Source organism: Entelurus aequoreus, linkage group LG05 (genome assembly GCF_033978785.1).
Source record: "Entelurus aequoreus isolate RoL-2023_Sb linkage group LG05, RoL_Eaeq_v1.1, whole genome shotgun sequence".
NCBI lineage: Eukaryota > Metazoa > Chordata > Actinopteri > Syngnathiformes > Syngnathidae > Entelurus > Entelurus aequoreus.
Genome location: NC_084735.1, coordinates 36,128,524 through 36,151,348, shown reverse-complemented (window position 1 = coordinate 36,151,348; position 22,825 = coordinate 36,128,524). Strand labels below are relative to the sequence as shown.

At 37.7% G+C, this 22,825-nt stretch overlaps 1 protein-coding gene across 8 annotated transcripts in view; it reads right to left on the bottom strand.

The window, feature by feature from the left end:
- The window catches only part of npas2 (neuronal PAS domain protein 2), a 103,985-nt gene that overhangs the window by 20,778 nt on the left and 60,382 nt on the right, over positions 1-22,825 (bottom strand). For all 8 annotated transcript variants that reach the window (XM_062048019.1, XM_062048018.1, XM_062048023.1 and 5 more), the window contains 2 exons: positions 6,248-6,425; positions 2,466-2,522 (listed from right to left, as the gene is read on the bottom strand). In XM_062048019.1, the coding sequence (XP_061904003.1) occupies positions 2,466-2,522; positions 6,248-6,321 (131 nt within the window). In that variant the 5' untranslated portion in view covers positions 6,322-6,425. The remainder of the gene's footprint in view (positions 1-2,465; positions 2,523-6,247; positions 6,426-22,825) is intronic.

The following is a 22,825-nucleotide window of genomic DNA, read 5'->3' as shown; positions in this document are numbered from 1 at the left end:
TAAAGACCAAAGTGTGTTCAAGCAGTCCTCGTGTTACGACGTTCAGTCGCACTACCATAAATTAGGAATGTTCCGATGTATGCTGTTGAGTTCGATCATCCATAAGTGAGATCGGCCGATACATGTAATAACTGTAAATGTTTAAATGTATTTAATGCTATTGATCGATCCTCTAGCCACATGTTTTAAATTAAATTCCAATCAAATTGAGTTAATAGTAATTCTAGGGATGTTCCAATCAGGGTTATATGCTGCCGATTTTAATCAAATAAGAATGAGATCAATCGGTACTGATCACCGGTAATAACTAAACATTTTTCAATGTATTTATGGAGATATTGACAGTTTAACAATATCAATATCAACATCAAACTTGAACTAGTTCCTTATTCTCTTTTAGTACATATAATTTTTTGATCAAAACAAAGTCAATAGTACACAATAAATAAAGAAAATTAAAAACAACTATCTACTACTCTTTTAAATCCTTAAGTCCTCCTGTGTCCATGGAATTCTCTAAATTGGAAAGCAAGATAAGCGTTGCCTCAATAGCGGCCACTCCGCTGGACGGCAAAATCAAACAGCTCGGGGGCCCAAACTTTGCCATTCTTTGGTCACTTTAAGCGTGTAGTCCTTTACTTTAAATGAGGAAGCTCACTTGTTTCATACACGACTCATTTATTTCAGTCTGATGTTGGAACACACATGAGCTAACTTAGCTAACATTAGTAACTCTCGTGACGCCTGCAAAGACACCGTGACCTACAGTGGCCTAGGATGGACAAACAAGGCAATTCTCACAACAGACCACAACTCTTATTTTCTTACATTCATCCATCCATCCATCCATCCATTTTTCTACCGCTTCATTCCCACAGTAAATTAACGAGTTTCTTCAGCTGCCTGACACTTTATACACAACTTGCTATATAAAGTACCGAATTTAAACAACCTAGAGGGTATAAAATACAATCTATTCAATATGTTAAATTGGAGCAAGTTATTTTTATTGCATCTTAAGGGCCTATTGGCATTTTTCCAAATATAATTTCATGACATGTATTTTTATAATTTTAAATCAATCATTCATTGATTTAAAACACATTCATAATTTGCATTCCTGGTATGATGTTCATGTATTATTCCGTAAAACATTTTAACTATTTTTTTTTTTTCAATAGAACCGTGATTAAAAAATGCTATCCTACAGTTTGTGGCTATTATCAGGCATATTTTCAGAGAATATGCATTATTACAATAAAAAAAATACTTCTGGGTATATTATATAGATCAGCTAATTTAGAATTGGCTGTTTATTTAGAGGGCTTTAGTGCATTTCCCCTGTAAATATTTTCATAAAGGTTAAGTGTGATGATTGACAGTCGGAACCTTTTAAATGACTATTGTGTACGGCCGTGCACAAAGTCAAAACCCCGGATGCTACTACAGAAAAATAAATAAATAAAAATAAATTCTCAGATGAAAAAGTCTTACGAGCCGATTCTAATTCACTAGGTAGTAAAAGTTAATGTAAACGTTTCAACTATTCAAGAATAACATGGTGAAATGCTTACAATTGTGTGTATATACAGACAATTGTAAGCTTTTGACTATACAGTGTAATTATAACCATACGCAGTCGGACATGGGCATTCATTTTTTTTGAGTGGCATTAAAAGGCATTCAACTAGATTTGCTGGTACCTGTAGAAATCCTGTGACAAGAGGCTAACCTACTTATTATGTAGGTATGAGTTCTGACTTACGTTTAAAATCAAATTACATCACAGTCGTAGCAACGTAACTCATTTGTAAACTGATGACCTTTAGATTTCATTTTTGTTGTTTGAATGACATTCTGAGTCTCGTCCTTTCCATGAACCAGACAAAAGGATTACCTAACATACGGATAGACAAATGAATAAAAATTACACATTCGGATGAAAGCGGTAATTCTGCCCTAGAGTCCAAAATCTTGTGGTCCTGTTACTTTATGCAAAAAGATCGTATGTGAAGTTCAAAGCAAGACAAAGATCCAGTTTTTTTCCCCTTCGTATGTGATTTCACAATAGAAGCCATTCATTGCCATCTACTGCTTCTTTATTGTCAAAAAGTGCATGAGCGCAATTTGCAGGCTTTCAGTGTAGGCTATTTCAGTCATAGCATTGTGTTTGTTGATCGTACCGATGTTAACAAGATTGTGTGGTCAATGGGCAAAAGACCAATCCTTTTAAAGTGAAGGCATTGATTACAACGGTTTACTTCGACTTCAAAACATGCTGCTTGTGTGCTTCTCCAAGCCAGATAAACACCCTCCAATGAAACATTTATATTAGATACACTTTTTTTGTTCTACTACATTTTCCATCAACATAGCTAAGCAGGCATTTTTGCAAAAATATCTACTTTCCAAAATCAAATATGACAAGTCCTTATTCTTTAAAGTCGTAAAAATGGCCGACGTACCTTTTTGCCCTGTCTTTTTCATCTTCATCCATTAAATCATCCACGCAGCTGCTGGTACTGGAATCAGATGAGCAAAAAATTAAATACACAAACAATGCACAAAGCTTCCACAAGTCAGATGAGAATTGAAAAGATCCAAAATGTGTGGCGGTTACCTGGCAACAACACATTTTATTTTGATACAAGTCTTTCATTTAATTAGGCTGCATGCTTACAGTATGTTTAAAACACAACTCAGACAAAAGGTTTGCATGTGTAAATTGCCTGAGACAACATGTGTATTCCGCGATAGCTCCATAGATATGGGACTGTGGCACCTTTTATTTGAATTAAAATATCTCAGGAATTCAATCACTAAATATGTTTTTTGATGTAGCTGAATAAACTAATATTTCCCCCTACTTACTTTTGTACATTTGCACAAGGTTTTCATATGCAAACCTTATTTTCATGTGTTGGATCCACTGTGGACTGGACTTTCACAATATTATGTCAGACCCACTCGACATCCATTGCTTTCGGTCTCCCCTAGAGGGCGGGGGGGTTTACCCACATATGCGGTCCTCTCCAAGGTTTTTCATAGTCATTCACATCGACGTCCCACTGGGGTGAGTTTTTCCTTGCCCGTATGTGGGCTCTGTACCGAGGATGTCGTTGTGGCTTGTGCAGCCCTTTGAGACACTTGTGATTTAAGGCTGTATAAATAAACATTGATTGATTGATTATTTTCGACTGTTTCCTTTAGGTCAGTGGTTCTCAAAAAAAAATTTCACCAAGCACCACCTCAGAAAACACTTAGCTTCGAGTACCACCATGATGACCAACATTAAAATACAGTAGTGTAGTAGGCATAAGTATTCATTAAAAACAAGGCAGAGGTTGTATTTAAAAAAGTGTATTTAATAATTTGGTCCACTGTAACATTACATACAGTTTGGACAGTAAAACTGTGTTCAAATATAGGAAAATAAACACTAATCACTTAATTAAGAGATTCTTTGGCGTACCACCAGATGGAGCCCGCAGTTTGAGAATCCCTGCTCTAGGTTATTACCACAGGAGTAAAAAAGAAAATGCTACTGAGGTTATAGTAAATAACAACAGGTCATAAGCTAAAAACAATTCTAGCACTAGCAAAACCAGTTACAATGTCTTGAAATAGCTGCAAAGTTTATGCAAACACCCAACACTTCTGTACTTTGAACAGTAAGTTTAGTACTGATGCTAATGCTAAGACAACAGGAGAGGTGTCCAGGCTGGTCCACCTATATTACTGTATAACCCAATAAATGAGGTGATCTGCAGTCACAATTGCAATGATATATGGGTTGTACTTGTATAGCGCTTTTCTACCTTTTTTAAGGAACTCAAAGCGCTTTGACACTATTTCCACATTCACCCATTCACACACTGATGGCGGGAGCTGCCATGCAAGGCGCTAACCAGGACCCATCAGGAGCAAGGGTGAAGTGTCTTGTTCAAGGACACAACGGACGTGACTAGGATGGTAGAAGGTGGGGATTGAACCAGGAACCCTCAGGTGGCTGGCACAGCCACTCTCCCAACGGCGCCACACCGTCCCCAATTGCAATGATATATGTCAGATTATTACATCCAAGAAGATTATATCAAAGTGTATAAATAATTGTGTTTTAAAAAGAATCTTAGACAGACACTAATTGTTAACAAAGAGTGTCATCACTGATCAGCATGAGTAACAGAATAGCTATTGATCAACATACAGTGGAACCTTTAAAGTCAATCACAATTGATTTGCTCAAGTTTCAAATAGAATATTCCAATAGAAATAATAAATTTCAGGGTCAGACTGTTGCTATCATAACGACCTAATTAACCCTGATAAGTAATTTTAGAAAATGGATGGATGGATGGATGTACTAAAAAAATAAGTGAAATAGTGTTAACAGTGGGGAGTGAGTTTCAAACAATGTACTATTGCACGACCACACTATCTGGTATTTGTTACACTTAGGGATGTTCCGATCAGGGATTTATGCTGCTCATTCCAATACCGATCAACAATGAGTGAGATCGGCCGATGCCAGTACCGATACTGATGTATTAAAGGAGCCATATGTAATAATTTCATGTCAAGTCATCATTAAATAGCCCTGATATGTCAAAAGGCATTGATAAATCGTGTTCTTTTCGAATACCTCTATAACTGGTAACAGTAGTTCCGCCGGGATATGCTCGTTTCAAAATTTTATTTACAGCCCCTGTTATTGTTTTCATTTCAATGTCTCGCCCCCCACCGTTTGACCAATTAGAAAGTGCGTGAATGTGTCACATCCAGGTTGCTGGATACGCACCGCCCTCTTCGTCTAACTACTGCCACTGGTAAAGTTAGTAAACATGTCAGACCTTAGTAAATCTAAAAGGCGTCGTTACGATTCTCAATTTATTTATGACAAAGCCAGGAACAAAACGAGGATTTGTATCAGGGATGCCTTTGAAAGATGGAGACGACTGAAGGCGGAGAAGATTTTTTCATCCGACGCCAAACTTGCTAATTTCCTCCTTAATAGGTAAGTCAGGCACTTATGTTTTCTTATTACTTGTAATAAATGGAAATGGACATTTCGTATGTAAACTACTGCAATGAGGTGGCGACTTGGTGTACCCCACCTACCGCCCGAATGCAGCTGAGATAGGCTCCAGCATCCCCCGCGACCCCAATAGGGACAAGCAGTAGAAAATGGATAGATGGATGGGGTATGTAAAATATATTCTCCCATACCGTAGTTGAGGGACGCAGGGGAGACGTTCCTCCAGGGCCTATGTACTTTGGGGCTAACAACATTCACTTTACCCGGAAGTGGGTCTTTACAGCTGAGGGTGAATGAAGAGGCCGGCGGTTTGTTGCAACTTTGTGACTTTATTGGACGCAGCCATCCACCAAGCTAGAGCACCTGCACGCACTCACTGTCGCCGTTCCCTCACCTCTCTCGCTCACTCACTCACTGACGTCACTCACCTCACATGCTGTCATATCTTAAAGGGCCACACACACATACGCTACTCTCATAACAACTAACAAGACATCATGGCGAAGCCAGAAGTCGAGTTTCTTAACATGGAGACATTCTCAATACTTTTCTTTTGTCGAGCACAAAGAAAATAACATTTTAGTTAAATGTAAGTTGTGTCTTGGATCAAAGATCCTATCTACTTAAAGTTAAAGTGTCATTATGTTGCAGCTATTTAAAATAGTTTTGTCAATTTGTTCTGGCCTGAAATAAATTGGCCCTTTGAAACATATCTTTGTCTTTGTGTGTTGTATGTAGACCACATTGCTTTCTGAGTTCAGTGATGCAAATGCATGTCAAGTTGATCAACAGATTGTATTATTCTCCAGTGCAATAACAGTACTGAAATAAAGGCTAAAAGGGCATTAATGGGGGCCTTAAAAAAAAAAGAAGTAACTAAATAGTTACTTTTCACAGTAACACATTACTTTTTGGTGTAAGTAACTGAGTTAGAAACTGAGTTACTTTTGAAATAAAGTAACTAGTAACTGTAACTAGTTACTGGTTTTCAGTAACTAACCCAACACTGCTTATCATGTGTGAATTGCTAAGTATTGTGTGGATTCAGAGACAGATTCTCAGACATTTGGGTTGAATTCCAAATTGTACAACGTTTCAGCCGTTTGACTTTAGAGGTTCCACTGTATTGGTTGTCATGCAGCAGAGCCTACTGGAAGTAGACTAAACCAATTAAAGACCCCCAAATCAAAGCAGACGTGTTGTCATACTTACTCCCATTCCCTGCGGCTGGAAGGACAGGGTCCGCCGAAGTCAGAAAGGTTGTCCATACTCACGCTCTTTCCCATCCAGGCTCTCTCTCGAGTCTCGCAAGTCTCGTTTGTAGTGACCTCATCTGAGCGCACCCTCACACAAAACTAGCGCACATTAGCGTACGAACAAACGGCAACTCCTGCAAACACACAGAAAATAAATGCCATGGCATCAGCAACTTTAATTAAGATTACATTATTAAAATCTCGAAAGATATCTATCTTTCTGTGAAGATTACAGCTTGCCATCACTGATGTAGCAGCATTGAACTATTTTCAATTTGTGTGCAGCACTTCAACTGTGAAAAGTGTTTTTGCACAGAAGGAGCTCTCCTGACCTAGAAACATGTCTGAAGCACACACTTCAAATGATAACCTTGCAACAAAAAAATGTAACAATCACCTCCTTTAAATCCTGTGAATAAGGTACAATTCAACAGGAACAGGCACTTTGTGATAAACCCACAAAGAGCTGACACTGCTGACGCAATACAAGACCATACAAGTGTCCTGATAATTGAATGTTACATTAGGACTTCTTCAGTGGTTACCTTGAATAATCTGTCTTCAAGCCATCAGTAGTTATTTGCATTTGCGGTCAGCTCAGTGACATACAAGCGTGTCCTACAGGAAAAATAACCACTTCCATGATTATTAACCTAAATTATTCATCTTAATCTAAACCCCTCGAGGTTGAACACAATGTAAAGCAGGGCTATTCAACTACATAATGAAGAGGGTCGCAGTTTCAAGAGCCCATGGTCATCATAGTGTAGATGTTTCTTTAGAAAGTGCCTACGCAGGTTATATTCCTTTGAGACTGTGTTTACTTTGTAAATAAGTAAACACATCATCTTTTTACACAGCACTGTTAATGAATTATTCTGCCCTCGCAACTTGTTTCCAGCGAGTGCAGCTACACAGATATTTAACAGCATAAAGAATGGAAAGCTAAGTTTTGTTGACTATTGATGTTCTTTCTTTTGAATTATTTTTCTTCCTCGGCTTTATATCTATTTACATCTTCCTTAATTTAGGTTTGTAAGGCTGAAAATCTAACATTACAAAATTATAATGTCCATTGTGTATTTTATATAGATAATGTCCATTGTGTATGTTACATAAATAAAATAGAAGCTTTAGTGTTAATACACACAGGAAACATTGCACACATGGTTTAACACAATTAAACCTAAGGTGTAGCTTTATCACTCTCTGCTGATCAAATTCAGCGCTAGAGTTTTGATCGCCAGAGTTAAACAGACAAAAACAACAACCACGAATACAAAATCACAAAGTCAGCAATTTCAATACATTTACTGTCCATTGGTTGTCCAGTTGCTGTTAAAAGTCTGATTTTCGCGATTTATTTAGATTTTTTTCAGGGCCGATTGCCATCTTCTTCTACTCACCCACTGCTGCTTCATGTGACACATTTTTGACATATTGACACCCTTTGCGGGGTGACAGGAGTACTGCATACATGACAAAGTCTGTTTCAAATGGTTTCATTAAGCCTATTTGTGTGTTATTCGGCAGGCCAAATTAAAAGCTTTGGCTGGCCAGATGTGGCCCCAAATGCACTTTATGCATATTAATTTTGGGCAGCCAAAAGAGATATAGCAAGAAAATAAATAACTGATATAAAATAAAAACAAAATGAAATCTAGAAACAGTTTGTAATAATCAAATCTAATGAAAACTTGATTAATGAAGTCACACTGTAAGACTTGTCCTAGAGTTTGTTCCTAATTTTCTGTGCAACAACAACAAAAAACAACTAAAGAGACTGCTCTGCATTGAGTTTCTGGGTTAAGTAAGCCAATACGCTCATAAATTATACAATTTGCATACAGTACATTTCTTACAGGATGCCCTTGATTGTTCTCTGCTTGTTAACAATTTTTGCAACAGTGAAACTGCAAAGTCAAACACCCATCATGAAAATGTTCAGAACACATTTTCCCATAAAAATTAATGTTTATTGAATTATTAAAACTCTTGCCAACTGGAATAACTTTGAACAACATATTAGGTAACATTGTTCTTTCCAGTCATGCAATTTTAAAATAAATATATCCACTAATTTTAATTCACTAAAACATTAAACACCTGCTCAGCGGCCTTGTGGTTAGAGTGTCCGCCCTGAGATCGGTAGGTCGTGAGTTCAAACCCCGGCTAAGTCATTCCAAAGACTATAAAAATGGGACCCATTACCTCCCTGCTTGGCACTCAGCATCAAGGGTTGGAATTGGGGGTTAAATCACCAAAAATGATTCCCGGGCGCAGCCACCGCTGCTGCTCACTGCTCCCCTTACCTCCCAGGGGGTGAACAAGGGGATGGGTCAAATGCAGAGGCCACATTTCACCACACCTAGTGTGTGTGTGACAATCATTGGTACTTTAACTTTAACTTAACATGCTTGTAACTTTAATCCATCCATCCATCCATCATTTTCTACCGCTTGTCCCTCTCGGGGTTACGTGGGTGGCTGGAGCCTATTGTAACTTTAATGATAAATGTAACATAAAAAATAAATAATAAACCCTCTATCTTTTGATACATTTTAGATTAAACTGTATATGCTAGCTAGCACTTCGATCATAGTCCTCTGTAAAGCGCAAAAGCATCTGAATTGCAAAAAATTAAATGGACTGCAGGTTTCTGCAAAAAAAAATGTATCACAATTGTTCTGCTTGGACAGCACGGTGGAACAGGGGTTAGTGCATGTGCCTCACAACACGAAGGTCCTGAGTAGTCCTGAGTTCAATCCCAGGCTCGGGATATTTCTGTGTGGAGTTTGCATGTTCTCCCCGTGACTGCGTGGGTTCCCTCCGGGTACTCCGGCTTCCTCCCACCTCCAAAGACATGCACCTGGGGATAGGTTGATTGGCAACACTAAATTGGCCCTAGTGTGTGAATGTGAGTGTGAATGTTGTCTGTCTATCTGTGTTGGCCCTGTGATGAGGTGGCGACTTGTCCAGGGTGTACCCCGCCTTCCGCCCGAATGCAGCTGAGATAGGCTCCAGCACCCCCCGCAACCCCGAAAGGGACAAGCGGTAGAAAATGGATGGATGGTTCTGCTTGGATCGCAATTCTCTTAGACATGTATGCATGTAATGTAGGCAAGTCCCGAAGGGTGATTAAAAAAGGTAGCCAGCGAGCCTCACTGGCCAGGGCAATAGAGACAACTCGCCCTTGTCAGTGATGCTCGCTGGGGCACGGGAGAATGAGGATGAAGTGTCGGCCACACCAGTGAGTCCTTTTGAGTAAAATAACGTAAAAATCAGTCATTTACAAATTAGTGTGAATCAACACTGCAATCTGGAATCTCATGACATTAAACCACGATAAATAAGCTAATGGCAACAATTACGTTTTAAAATTTAAAACATGGTTCAGTTGGTTATCTAAAGCATCTCGCGAGCCGGCGAAAGATCCCAATCAAAGCTCATAATCTTTAAGGTTGCTCAAAACTGTCGAGAGTCCTATCATTCAAACAACGTCATTAGGAAGGGTAATACAGAAAATAGGAAGTGTAAAATTGACCAAAAAAACAGTAAGAGCACAAAACAACGCTAACCAGAACCAACAAGTTTTGCTCAGGCAACCGATTGGTTGATCAACTTTGGCTCATTTTGTAGTTTAAAGCATACAGTATGCTCCAACCTTTATTATGCTATTCTAGAGGGGAGCTTCCTCTGTACTGTACCTTTTACACACAAAATGTTAACATAACAATACATGAGCAATGTCACTTCCTCCAACAAAACTTATTCCCATTCACTAGTGGTTTACTAATTGTCTTGACTATTATTAACACATGTGCCACATCAATGTGATACATCAAAAGAAAACTACCCATTCACTTTCACCTCCAGCGGTAAATTTAGAATGCATCACTACCATATTCATATACAAAGTTGATTGAGACACTAAAGTAGACTTTTCCTTTTCCTTTTCTTTTTTTTTGTCATGTCCAGCTACTCAGGCAAATCATAATGTTGATGTAGATGCCCATATCTGCTGTACAGATTTACTTTACAAAAGAGAAGTGTGGGATACTTCTATTTTTGTCTTATTTGTATTTAACTTTATTAAATAAATTGTTTTAATGTTTGGCGCAAGCAGACCAGAACAGGAGGGGATAGGCTGAAGAAAAAAAAAGAAAGACAGAGGGGGAAATTGTGGGGACTAGAGGAGGATAAGACAGCGAAATGAAATGAAAAGTGATAGCAAAGAAGCAGTTAGTAAACTACATAGTAATAACATAGAAATGACAATGAACATTATTGCACTACAAATGGAGCAATAAAAACACCAATAGAAATAGCACTATTGATAATGAATAATAATAATTACCTCTATAATCAACAGTACAATTGTTTCAAATAAAACACTACATATATGTTATGATAACTTGAATTACAAAACAAAGCAGATAAATGAAAGGGGAAAAAAAGAAGCGGACTGTATTAACCTTGTAGATTGTTACAGTAACATTAGGTTAAGCTTTATCAGTGTGCCGTGTTTTATCCAGTTTCCCCTAGGGGAACAACGTTGATATATGTTTGATGAAACGGGATTATATGCATGAGTGTATGTATGTATGCATATATGCTTGTGTATGTACAGTATGTATGTATGTTTGTACAGTGGATGTGCATGTGAATGTATGTACCGTGTGTTTGTGTGTATTTGTGTTGTAAGTATCTATGTGTGCGCGTATGTATGTACTGTATGAATGTATGTTTGTATGTATGTATGTATAAATAATTGTGTGTATGTGGGAATGTATGTGTGTTTGTATGTACAATATATTTGTCTCCCAGTATGTGTGGGAGCCAAAGTACGGCCCCAGCCACCCAAAGAACACAACCCAAAACAGCTGGTCTAGTACCCTAGAAACAAAGGACCACCGACCCCACGCAGGCAGGCCGGCTAGTGACAGGACCTGCAGAAGCGGTCCCACCGTGCCGCCCGGCAGGCCAGCAGTAGGCTAGAGACAGATGCACACAGCAAATGTATATTATTTATATTGTTTTGTTAATATGCTGAGAATGGAACAGATTGCATCAAAAAACAATAAGATACAAAACCATAGACCCATGAGTTACACCGAGATCCAATCCAATTGTATTTGTCATCACAATATCAACATCAACAAATCCAGTCGATAATTAAGTATTAATTAAAATATGCAAAACTGGAAGAAAAAAAAAAAAAAAAGCAGCAACCATTTATACGTTTTCGCTAGTAGCACAGATTGGCATTTAGAAACAACTAAGCGCCTGAGCTTTTGTTTCCTGCTGCTCATTTTTCCTATCTGTCCAGCGTGTAGTCTCTAATTGTGTAGCAACATTCTTGTATCGCTCTCTTCTGTTCTTGTGCTCACGACTGTACAAATGTAACCCTTTCCTCCTTCTTCTCAATGTCAACACATACAACATCACACATTTTGAACAAGTCATCACCTGTGTTTAGTGTTTGCATGGTCACTCATACCAAGACTGACACATATTCTTGAGAGAGCACTTTACTAATTGTTTGTAATAGTAACCGGTTACCATTGCATAATTCCTCCTAGAGTAACTTTGTATAAAAGACAGATTGCCACACGCAGCTTCAACACCTCACTGTGTAAAATGATGCCACACATATCAGCCCACATTCTTGAAAGGAATTGGGGTTAAAACCACACCTTGCTAGGTTAAGAGCTAAAAACACCAGCGTCTAGTTACATGTGTGCCCCGGGGCATTTTCTAAAGCTTTAAACTAGCAACTCGAACACCGGGTACAGTAGAAGCCGTGGAGTTCAAGTTTAAGAGCAAACGCAAGATATCAGTTTGAAATGTCCTACCAGGAACTGCTTTCATTCCAGGAATGTGCTATCGAGGTTTGTTTGAAGCTCAAAGGGCCCCCACACTTAATGGTTTGTTAAAAGCCCAGATAAAAAAAACAGCTCACCATAATAAGATATGATTGACACTGTACGGCACTCATTTGACAATATGTTTATAACTGTTGAGGTTGTTTGCAGTGGCATACAAGTGCACAGCAGCAAACAGTGAAGGGATATTTTGCTACTCTAATAGAATAGAGAAGAGGAGCCCTGCTAACGATAATATTCTAAATTCCATTTATACTACAGCAATTAACACATTGTAGGTGTCAACAAATACATTGCCCTCCAGTGCATGTTGTGTGTCCATACTGCCGCAACCAAACAACTTTTTAGGTTTGACAAATAGTAACAACTTGCCATGCCAACAAGACATAAGTCTGCTATTAGTGAAGCAATGTGTACCAAACACAGCACACACTTCCTTGTTTCTCACCAATCGCACATCATTGTCACACCAATCATACCTAATGTGCCTTCACTGACCTCTGGAAAATAGAAACACCGGCATGAATAACATCACTAACCTGTAACTGGGAGTATATTTTGCATCTTATTAGATATCCATGCCAAATATATACTCCTAAAACGGTAATTTGTTGAAAAACGATATACATTTTTTAAGAAAAAGACAAAGTATTAATTGCTCATTGAAATACTTCAAAAAAACAAAAATATATTTATAATTAAGTATTAAATACATTATTTTCTTGCTCCTAATTTTTTACACTTTACTCTTTCACACTTACTTTTTGTCCTGTTTACTGTTTTGTGCTGTATGTAAATCCATCACTAGAACAATTAAAAAACTAAAATCAAATAGGTGGAGGCATGGCTCAGCGGGTAGAGGGGCCGTCTTGGAACCGGAGGGTTTTTGGTTCCCGGCCTGGCAAGCTCATGTCTTAGTGTCTTTGAGTAAGACGTCAAAACCTAACTGTTCTTGGTTAGTGCCTTGTATGGCAGCTTCTGCCATCAGTACTCCACAATATTGCTGTTCTTAATTTGCAATGACAATAAAACTCTATACTTTAGGTGCATATATTCCTCGTAATTTAGGCAGAAATTGATGATTGATGCATAATTGTGGCAATGTTAGACTACCGTTACAATGGTGTTTTCTGGTTAAGTGGGATTAGTGGATAATATGGATAACCTGCTCAGTGGCCTAGTGGTTAGAGTCTCCGACGGCCGAGTCATACCAAAGATTATAAAAATGGGACCAATTACCTCCCTGCTTGGCACTCAGCATCAAGGGTTAGAATTGGGGGTTAAATCACCAAAATGAATCCCGAGCGCGGCCACCGCTACTGCTCACCTCACTTACCAAGGAGTGGAACAAGGGGATGGGTCAAATGCAGAGGGTAATTTCACCACACCTAGTGTGTGTGTGACTTCAGTCGTACTTTAACTTTAACTTTAATGTGTGGAGAGCGACAAAGAAATGTGTGCCAGTTTGCAACACAACTTGTTAAAGCGGAACAGCTCTTTTTTGGAATTGTGCCTATCATTCACAGTCCTTATTTGAGACAAGAACAAACAGTACATGTTTTCTTTTTTTTGTGCAGTCTAAATTGAAAAAAATTACTCTGACGAGATGCAACTAATGGAAGTCATCTTTTCCGCCTATAAAGCCATTTTTTTAAAAGACGTCCAAGGACTGCCAACAATACTTAATTTACATATTGTGACCTGCACATTGACCACATATTAGCAACGTTGGTATTGTAAGAGCTAACACAGAGTTATAAATAGGTTATAAATCGTGCTTCAGACTTGTATAGTAGAAGGTTGTAGTCATAAACCGAGAAGTTGGTCAACTGAGCTAGGAACACTCAGCAAGATGCTCGATTGCCCCCAGCATTTTCTACCTGAGGGGTGAGGATTATGCTGAATTATTCATATAAATGGAGAGCACAAGTCTTTTGCTGAAAGATACAATATTCCCATCAATCAGCATCATAGTGAGAGCAGACATTGTACAGAAAGTGATTGTTTTGTATATAGTTTGTATTTCTTGTGTAGCACTTAGCAATACTGTTACATGATGCTTAGTGTTTCACTATAGCTGGATCTGTTTAGCACCCAACGTCTAAAACTTGTAGCTCATCCTCCGGATATTCAGGCTCAAAAAATATAAGGTTCTGGATCATCATTTGTTCCAAAGTAGTTGTCGTTGACTTTCACAAAGTCTGCCATGATTAGTAATAGTGTTGTTGAAAGAAATAGCGAACGTTCTGATGCGTCTGTTAAATCAATGTGTCCAAAAAAATTCAGATACTGCCTAAAATGACCAAAATACAGTAAATTATTACCGTACATGTTATGATGAATGTGCCTGTTTAGGCCTGGGCAAAATGGCCTAAAAATTAAATCTCAGATTTTTTCACTAAAAATTTGATTCATGATTTTTTTCTCTACTTTTTAAAGAAACCAATTAATACAAATTACAACAATAATTCAAAACAAGTTTTTATTGTATTTGATCAAAAACTACTCAATTGAAATGACACTGCATACACAGCATCTTACTCTTACCAAAATGCTAATGTGTTCTTTTTAGACAAGATATAAATTGTACTTTAATGCAATCATTTTCAAAGAACTAGGCTAAATGCTTCCTCTGGGAGGCAATACTTCTGTCTTAAAAATATACTTAATTAAACAACAATGTAGCATTGTACATTGTATCTAAATAAATAATAATCTCCGACATTGAGATTAACAAAGTGCAAACTTAAAACTTCTGTCTTGAATAAAATACTTCTGTAAACAAAAATGTGGCATTACACATTGCATGCAAATAAACTCCCAATAAATAAGATATTAATAAATACTAATAAAAATCAATAAGGTGCAAACTCAAAACAATAATTATGTAAATAAAATGTAGTATTGTACTTTGCATGCAAATAAAAAATCATGTAAAATATTGAGATGACTCTAGTTGACTAGTTTAAGTAAGTGGATAAAAGCAGGCTTTTTTCCATTAAGTATACTGGGCTTCTTGTTAGTGTATACTGATGTTAAAGACAATGTCCACGTCATTGCACGTGTAATAAATCACTATGTTGATGATTAAATGCGTTATAATTCCATGAGAGTTTTACAGAAGCACACACGCGTACGAGCTGTCCGGTTTGGATGTGCAGAACGACTGCTTTAGTGGTCGCTCTGTGCATTGTTCTCCTTTCTCGTCATACATGGTACCTTGTGTATGATACCACTACAGAAAGCTGCTTTTTAGTTTGTTGTTGTTGCGGTCTTGTTCGCCAGGTAGTGAGTGGTATTTCCACCACTCGACTCGATGCTGCTGAATTAAGTTTGTTGTGCTGATGCCTTTTTTAAACAAGCTTTGCAGCGTGCAGTCATTTGTCCCACGCCTGTTGCAGCAATTCTTAGGCACACTTTTCGAGTCTTTGTAAAATACGACTCCCTCTCGTTAGCATTAGCATTAGCCATGTTTTGCTTGGCTTGTGCATGTCTGTTAAGGAAATAAGCGGGCGGGCGAGGACTACGAAAGCTCACAGGGGCATAAAGTAGGCCTGAGAAAAAGGAGAAAAACATAGATTTTTATTTTTTTTAAATCGTCTGCAACAAAAAACTCTGAATTTATTGATAAAATTGATTATTGCCCAGGCCTACATCACATATATATATGTATATATGTATATATATATATATATATATATATATATATATATATATATATATATATATATATATATATATATATATATATATATATATATATATATATATATATATATATATATATATATATATATATATATATATATATATATATATATATATATGTTGTCTGTCTGTCTGTGTTGGCCCTGCGATGAGGTGGCGACTTGTCCAGGGTGTACCCCGCCTTCCGCCCGATTGTAGCTGAGATAGGCTCCAGCGCCCCCCGCGACCCCGAAGGGAATAAGCGGTAGAAAATGGATGGATGGATGGATGGATATATATATATATATATATATATATATATATATATATATATATATATATATATATACTGTATACAGTATATATATTAGGGGTGTAACGGTACGTGTTTTGTATTGAACCGTTTCGGTACGGGGGTTTCGGTTCGGTACAGGGGTGTACCGAACGAGTTTCTAAGCTAAAGTCTTAACAAGCTGCTTTGCTTCTTCTGCCTCTGTCTCAGCACCCAGCATTGTCCCACCCACACAACCATCTGATTGGTTACACAAAAAGCGGTAACAGCCAATCAGCAGTGCGTATTCAAAGCTGTAACAGCCAATCAGCAGTGCGTATTCAGAGTGCATGTAGTCAGTGCTTCAGCGTCAAGCAGATAGGTGTTTAGCAGGTGAGCATCAGGCAGCGTACTCTCCCCAAATTAAAATAAACACCTCCCAGTCAACTACTAGTAACATCACTATGAGCCTGTTGACGTTCTAGAAACTTGAACTGCAGCTCAGCTCGCTCGCAGTCCTGGCTTAAGGTGAAGGCTAAATAGCTTTTAGCGTAACGTTAGCTAATTTTGCGGTGTGCGTGTGTGCGTGCGTGCGTGCGTGCGTGCGTGCGTGCGTGCGTGCGTGCGTGCGTGCGTGTGTGTGTGTGTGTGTGTGTGTAGTCTCTCCTATTGCTATTGTACTATTTTTCAGCTATAGTTACATTAATCATTAGTAATGGAGCGGCCTAGTTTTGAATGGCAGGGTCCCTGCTATCACATATTGATAAAAATATAACATTTACATAACAAAAATCAACTACAGGCTTCCCAAATGCTGTAATAAATTAAGCATGATGAGTTGACTTGAAACTGTTTAATGTTGCACTTTTTATATGTAGAAGAAAAGTTTTGTCATTTTATTTAATCTGAGCAACAACTTGAGGCAGTTTAATGTTGATTACGAGGGCATAATTATTATAGTGTTCCCAATGTTAAAAGGATAAAGCCTTGTTTACACATTTGGTAAATAAATAGCCCAAAATTTTATATTTTGTTGTTTTCTTACTGTACCGAAAAGGAACCGAACTGTGACCTCTGAACCGAGGTACGTACCGAACCGAAATTTTTGTGTACCATTACACCCCTAATATATATACATGTATATATTACTCCATGTATATGAAACTTCGATGGAGGTTTTTGGAGGTTTTTCAGAGCTCTTTATCAGCGGAATAGATCAAATCCCCATTACATCCATTGTTTGCCACCTCTTGCAAGCATTTTTTTTTTTACAATTTAGAATGCACGAATCAGACAAAGACATATGTGTTCTTGTCTCACATAGGGATTGTGAATGATAGCGAAACTCCCAAAAATGTGTGGTCCCCCTTTAAGGTCATCAAAAAAAGTTGTCAGTACACTACATCACTTGCACAACGCTACAAGCATCTCAGTTTGGGGCATAGAACATTTTTTTTATGGTTATGGTTTTGAGTTTATTTCCAAAATGCATACGAATGCTTTTTCTAATACTCAATGAACAATATATATATACCTGTATAGAATAGAATAGAGTTTTATTGTCATTACAGGTTCAAAGAACAACGAAATTGGAGCAGATCCCCTAAGGTGCATACACAATAATTTAGTATATATATATATATATGTGTGTATATATATATATATATATATATATATATATATATATATATATATGTGTGTATATATATATATATATATATATATATATATATATATATATATATATATATATATATATATATATATATATATATATATATATATATATATATTAAGTAGTATTTCAGTTTTTGTATATATTTTGTAATATTTAGTTTCAAAGGCAGTCTTGGTCAAAACAGCTTTTTGTATGCCATCCTGGTTATCGTACGGCCAAACATCACATGTAACAAACTAGTCAGTTTTTGTTAGGAATTAAGTGCCACAACAAAGAATCTCACGCATTGGTGACTCAGTCTGGGCTTTTGTAAATTAACTACCACTGCAGAGTAGAGAAGGGATTTATGGATTTTTGAAGGGAGCCGAAACTTGAGGAGCCGTTCCTTTAAAAGAGAAGTTCAAATAACTGGCTCGTTCATCCGTCCATTTTCTACCGCTTGTCCTTTTTGAGGTGCTGTATTTCCTATATTTATTTAGTATTTTAAGTAACTTTTTTCACTCACTTTCGGCAGTAATACGCTAAAAGTTTGGTCAACAAATCAAAATATTAACATTACACCAATCGAGACACTTGGTGAGAATAATTTTGAAATACTGATAATAATCTAATTTGGCTTTAGTTTTCATAAACATTCCACAAGATGGTACCATTTCCTCGTTCTTTGACAGTGATGTCACTATATCCGCTTTAACTTGTTTGTCATCACCCTCGTGGAAGTACATCTAAATTATATGTTTCCTTTGACCCTTGTTCATCATCATTTATTTTCCAGTTGCTAATATCTCTTTCTAATTCTAAATACAGCAGCTAAAAGGCTCTAGTATGTTCAGGTGATTAATAAAACTCCTCCCCTAAGTTAACTGCCTGCGTGAGTGCGTGCGCATTTCACGTGAATAGGAGTCGTCTGTGGACCACTCTAACTCGGTCATGTCAACACTCCCTCAATAAAAAAGCCAAAAATGCTGATATTGATTCTGATCCTGAAAGGGCAGTGCGGGCAATTTGCATAAAGAATGGCTCTCAAACAAACAATTTACAACTGCAAATCGGTTCTCAACGTTCACTTGAAAGAGCCGTTCAAAAGGCTTGACTCGTTTACAAACATCACATCTATATGGCAGGGTGCAAAATAACCCACCAAGGGACTCTAGAAAGTTGCAAGTGCCAGCACGAATGAACAGGCAAAGCACCAAACATGCTTAAGAACCCTTGTGCAAACAGCTGCAAGCAGTAAAGAGAATTCATTCAACACAATAGAAGAAACAGATGTAAGAAAATAAGAGCACAGAAACGTTACTAAATGAAAACGACACATAAAGCAAACCCTTAAAGAAGTTGATAAAGAAGGTGAGAAACACTATTGATTTAAAAAAAGAACTTGCAGCAAAACACATATATACAACTTCAATAAATGCGATGTTAAATGTTCATTCATCTACTTTAGTCGTCATTTATATGTATTTTGTATTGTTTTCTGCATGTAAAATAAAATTAATAATTCTCTGTAAAATGTGTTTGGGACGGATTAATTGGATTTACATCATTTTTTATACGAAAAATTGGTTGGGTTTTTGTACGTTTAGGTCTTTGTCAGACCGGATTACTAATGAAAACGGAAGTACTACTATACATACCTTAAATAAACACGTTATTTAAATTTATATATATTTAGATCAGTGGTTCTTAACCTGGGTTTGATCGAATCCTAGGGGTTCGGTGAGTCGGCCTCAGGGGTTCGGCGGAGCCTCCGCCACGGAGGTAAAGTCACATCCGACTTATCGTGTAAATAAAAACTTCTCCCTATCAAGGTATTATGGATACCCCCAAACAATGTTCCCTCTTATTTTCCATCTGATTTGCAGGTTGTTTGATTGATCGATTGAAACTTTTACTAGCAGATTGCTAAGGAAGAGAATACATTATATGAAACAGTACAGTTTACACAGTACAGTACATATTCCGTACAATTGACCACTAAATGGTAACACCCGAATAAGTTTTTCAACTTGTTTAAGTCGGGGTTCACGTTAATCAATTCATGGTAATGTGTGTAAGGTGTGTAATTTTGTGAGTTCATCCACTGTGTTGGTTTTGTTCTTTGAACAAGGTGATGTTCACGCGCGGTTCATTTTGTGCACCAAAAATTGGACATTTCTATATGTTTAGGAGGTGACTACTTTGCATGGCTATGAGTAAAAAAGTTGAATGCATTAAGGACTAGGACATGGCCATGTAATCTACCACAGTGGCTCACATCGCTTTTTCAGTGACACCATATATTAGTTCCCTGTTTGACATCATTAGCCCTGCAATAATGTTCATATAAGTGAGTCGAAATCAAATTACAGTTCATCACGTTGGTGACGTACACAGAGTGTGCATGTGCATACCGTGCTTTACATTAAGATCCAACAAACACGATGTTGATATAAACACTGGTTTATAGTCAGTCACTAGGTCCACTGCATGCAGCAGATAATAAAGCTAAGCGCTGTTTACCTTATAAGGATTAGAGCTGTTTAAACACGCTGCTTGCAGATAAAGTCATTCCACAGAGCAGTGGAGGTACACTACTTGTTATGCCTTCACAGCAACCTTTGGAGCATTGTGTCTGAAAAAATCAACACAGTCAATCAAATCCAAACAAAGATACGTATAAAATGTAACTCCATCATGCTTTTTAAAGGCCTACTGAAACCCACTACTACCGACCACGCAGTCTGATAGTTTATATATCAATGATGAAATCTTAACATTATAACACATGCCAATACGGCCGGGTTAACTTATAAAGTGACATTTTAAATTTGCCGCTAAACTTCCGGTTCGAAACGCCTCTGAGGATGCCGTATGCGCGTGACGTAACCCGGGGAACACGGATATGCCTTCCACATTGAAGCCAATACGAAAAAGCTCTGTTTTCATTTCATAATTCCACAGTATTCTGGACATCTGTGTTCGTGAATCTGTTGCAATCATGTTCATTGCATTATGGAGAAGGAAGCTGAGCAAGCAAAGAAGAAAGTTGTCGGTGCGAAATGGACATATTTTTCGAACGTAGTCAGCAACAACAGTACACAGCCGGCGCTTCTTTGTTTACATTCCCGGAAGATGCAGTCAAGATGGAAGAACTCGGATAACAGAGACTCTAACCAGGAGGACTTTTGACTTTGATACACAGATGCCTGTAGAGAACTGGGACAACACAGACTCTTACCAGGATTACTTTGATTTGGATGACAAAGACGCAGACGTGCTACTGTGAGTATGCAGCTTTGGCTTCTAAACATTTGATCGCTTGACCGTATGTGCGCAACTTTTTTTTGCGTATGTACGTAACTTTTTAAAAATATATAAGCTTTATGAACCTTGGGTTAGGTGAACGGTCTTTTGGGCTGAGTGATTGTGTGTGTTGATCAGGTGTTTGAATTGTATTGGCGTGTTCTATGGAGCTAGGAGCTAGCATAGGAGCTAGGAGCTAGCATAACAAACACGCAGGTATTTTTATGCAGGATTAATTTGTGGCATATTAAATATAAGCCTGGTTGTGTTGTGGCTAATAGAGTATATATATGTCTTGTGTTTATTTACTGTTGTAGTCATTCCCAGCTGAATATCAGGTACCGTGAGTATGCAGCCTTGGCTGCTAAACATTTGATAGCTTGACCGTATGTGCGCGTCACGTACGTAACTTTTTAAAAATATATAAGCTTTATGAACCTTGGGTTAGGTGAACGGTCTTTTGGGCTGAGTGATTGTGTGTGTTGATCAGGTGTTTGAATTGTATTGGCGTGTTCTATGGAGCTAGGAGCTAGCAGAGGAGCTAGGAGCTAGCGTAACAAACACGCAGGTGTTTTTATGCAGGATTAATTTGTGGCATATTAAATATAAGCCTGGTTGTGTTGTGGCTAATAGAGTATATATATGTCTTGTGTTTATTTACTGTTGTAGTCATTCCCAGCTGAATATCAGGTCACCCCCGGCTCTCACAGCATCTTCCCTATCTGAATAGCTTCAACTCCCCACTAGTCCTTCACTTGCACTTTACTCATCCACAAATCTTTCATCCTCGCTCAAATTAATGGGGAAATTGTCGCTTTCTCGGTCCGAATCTCTCTCACTTCATGCGGCCATCATTGTAAACAATAGGGAACTTTGCGTATATGTTCAACTGACTACGTCATGCTACTTCCGGTAGGGGCAAGCTTTTTTTTTATCAGATACCAAAAGTTGCAATCTTTATCGTCGTTGTTCTATACTAAATCCTTTCAGCAAAAATATGGCAATATCGCGAAATGATCAAGTATGACACATAGAATAGATCTGCTATCCCCGTTTAAATAAAACAAATTCATTTCAGTAGGCCTTTAATATTCCTATTAGACCCCCCCTGGCTGACAAGCTAGCAGCTATTTGTGTGTCTCCATACACAGTGTGAACGTCCCTAAAATAATAATAATCCCCTCCATTACGGCAAATAAACTGCATTTCTTACTGGCTTAAGTATCATTATTACTGTAGGACAAGGCCAAACATGTTACACACCGAGAGCAAGCCAGGAGCAGACATGCTAATAGCTAAGCTAACCGCTAAGCTAGCTTTAAGCAAAACCAAGAAACAGGTGCTCTGTAAAGTTTAAGAAATGTAGATAAAACCCAGTTATAACATAAAGTAAGCAGCTATTATTAAGAAAAAACAAGTAGATTAATAAATGTCTAGATTAGAAAGAGGGTAATATAACAACAACTCTTGAATTCTTGAACTCATGAATTGATTAACATTGAAAAACGTATTCGGGTGTTACCATTTAGTGGTCAATTGTACGGAATATGTACTGTACTGTGCAATCTACCAATAAAAGTTTCAATCAATCAATCAATCAATGGTGTGTTAGCATTGTCACAGTCAGACACGTAAGATAAGAGGAAGACAGATCGATACATAAATTGGTGGCGTCGATATATCAGTATATGATGAATAATTGAGTAATTAAGTCAATGTTTTTAATTC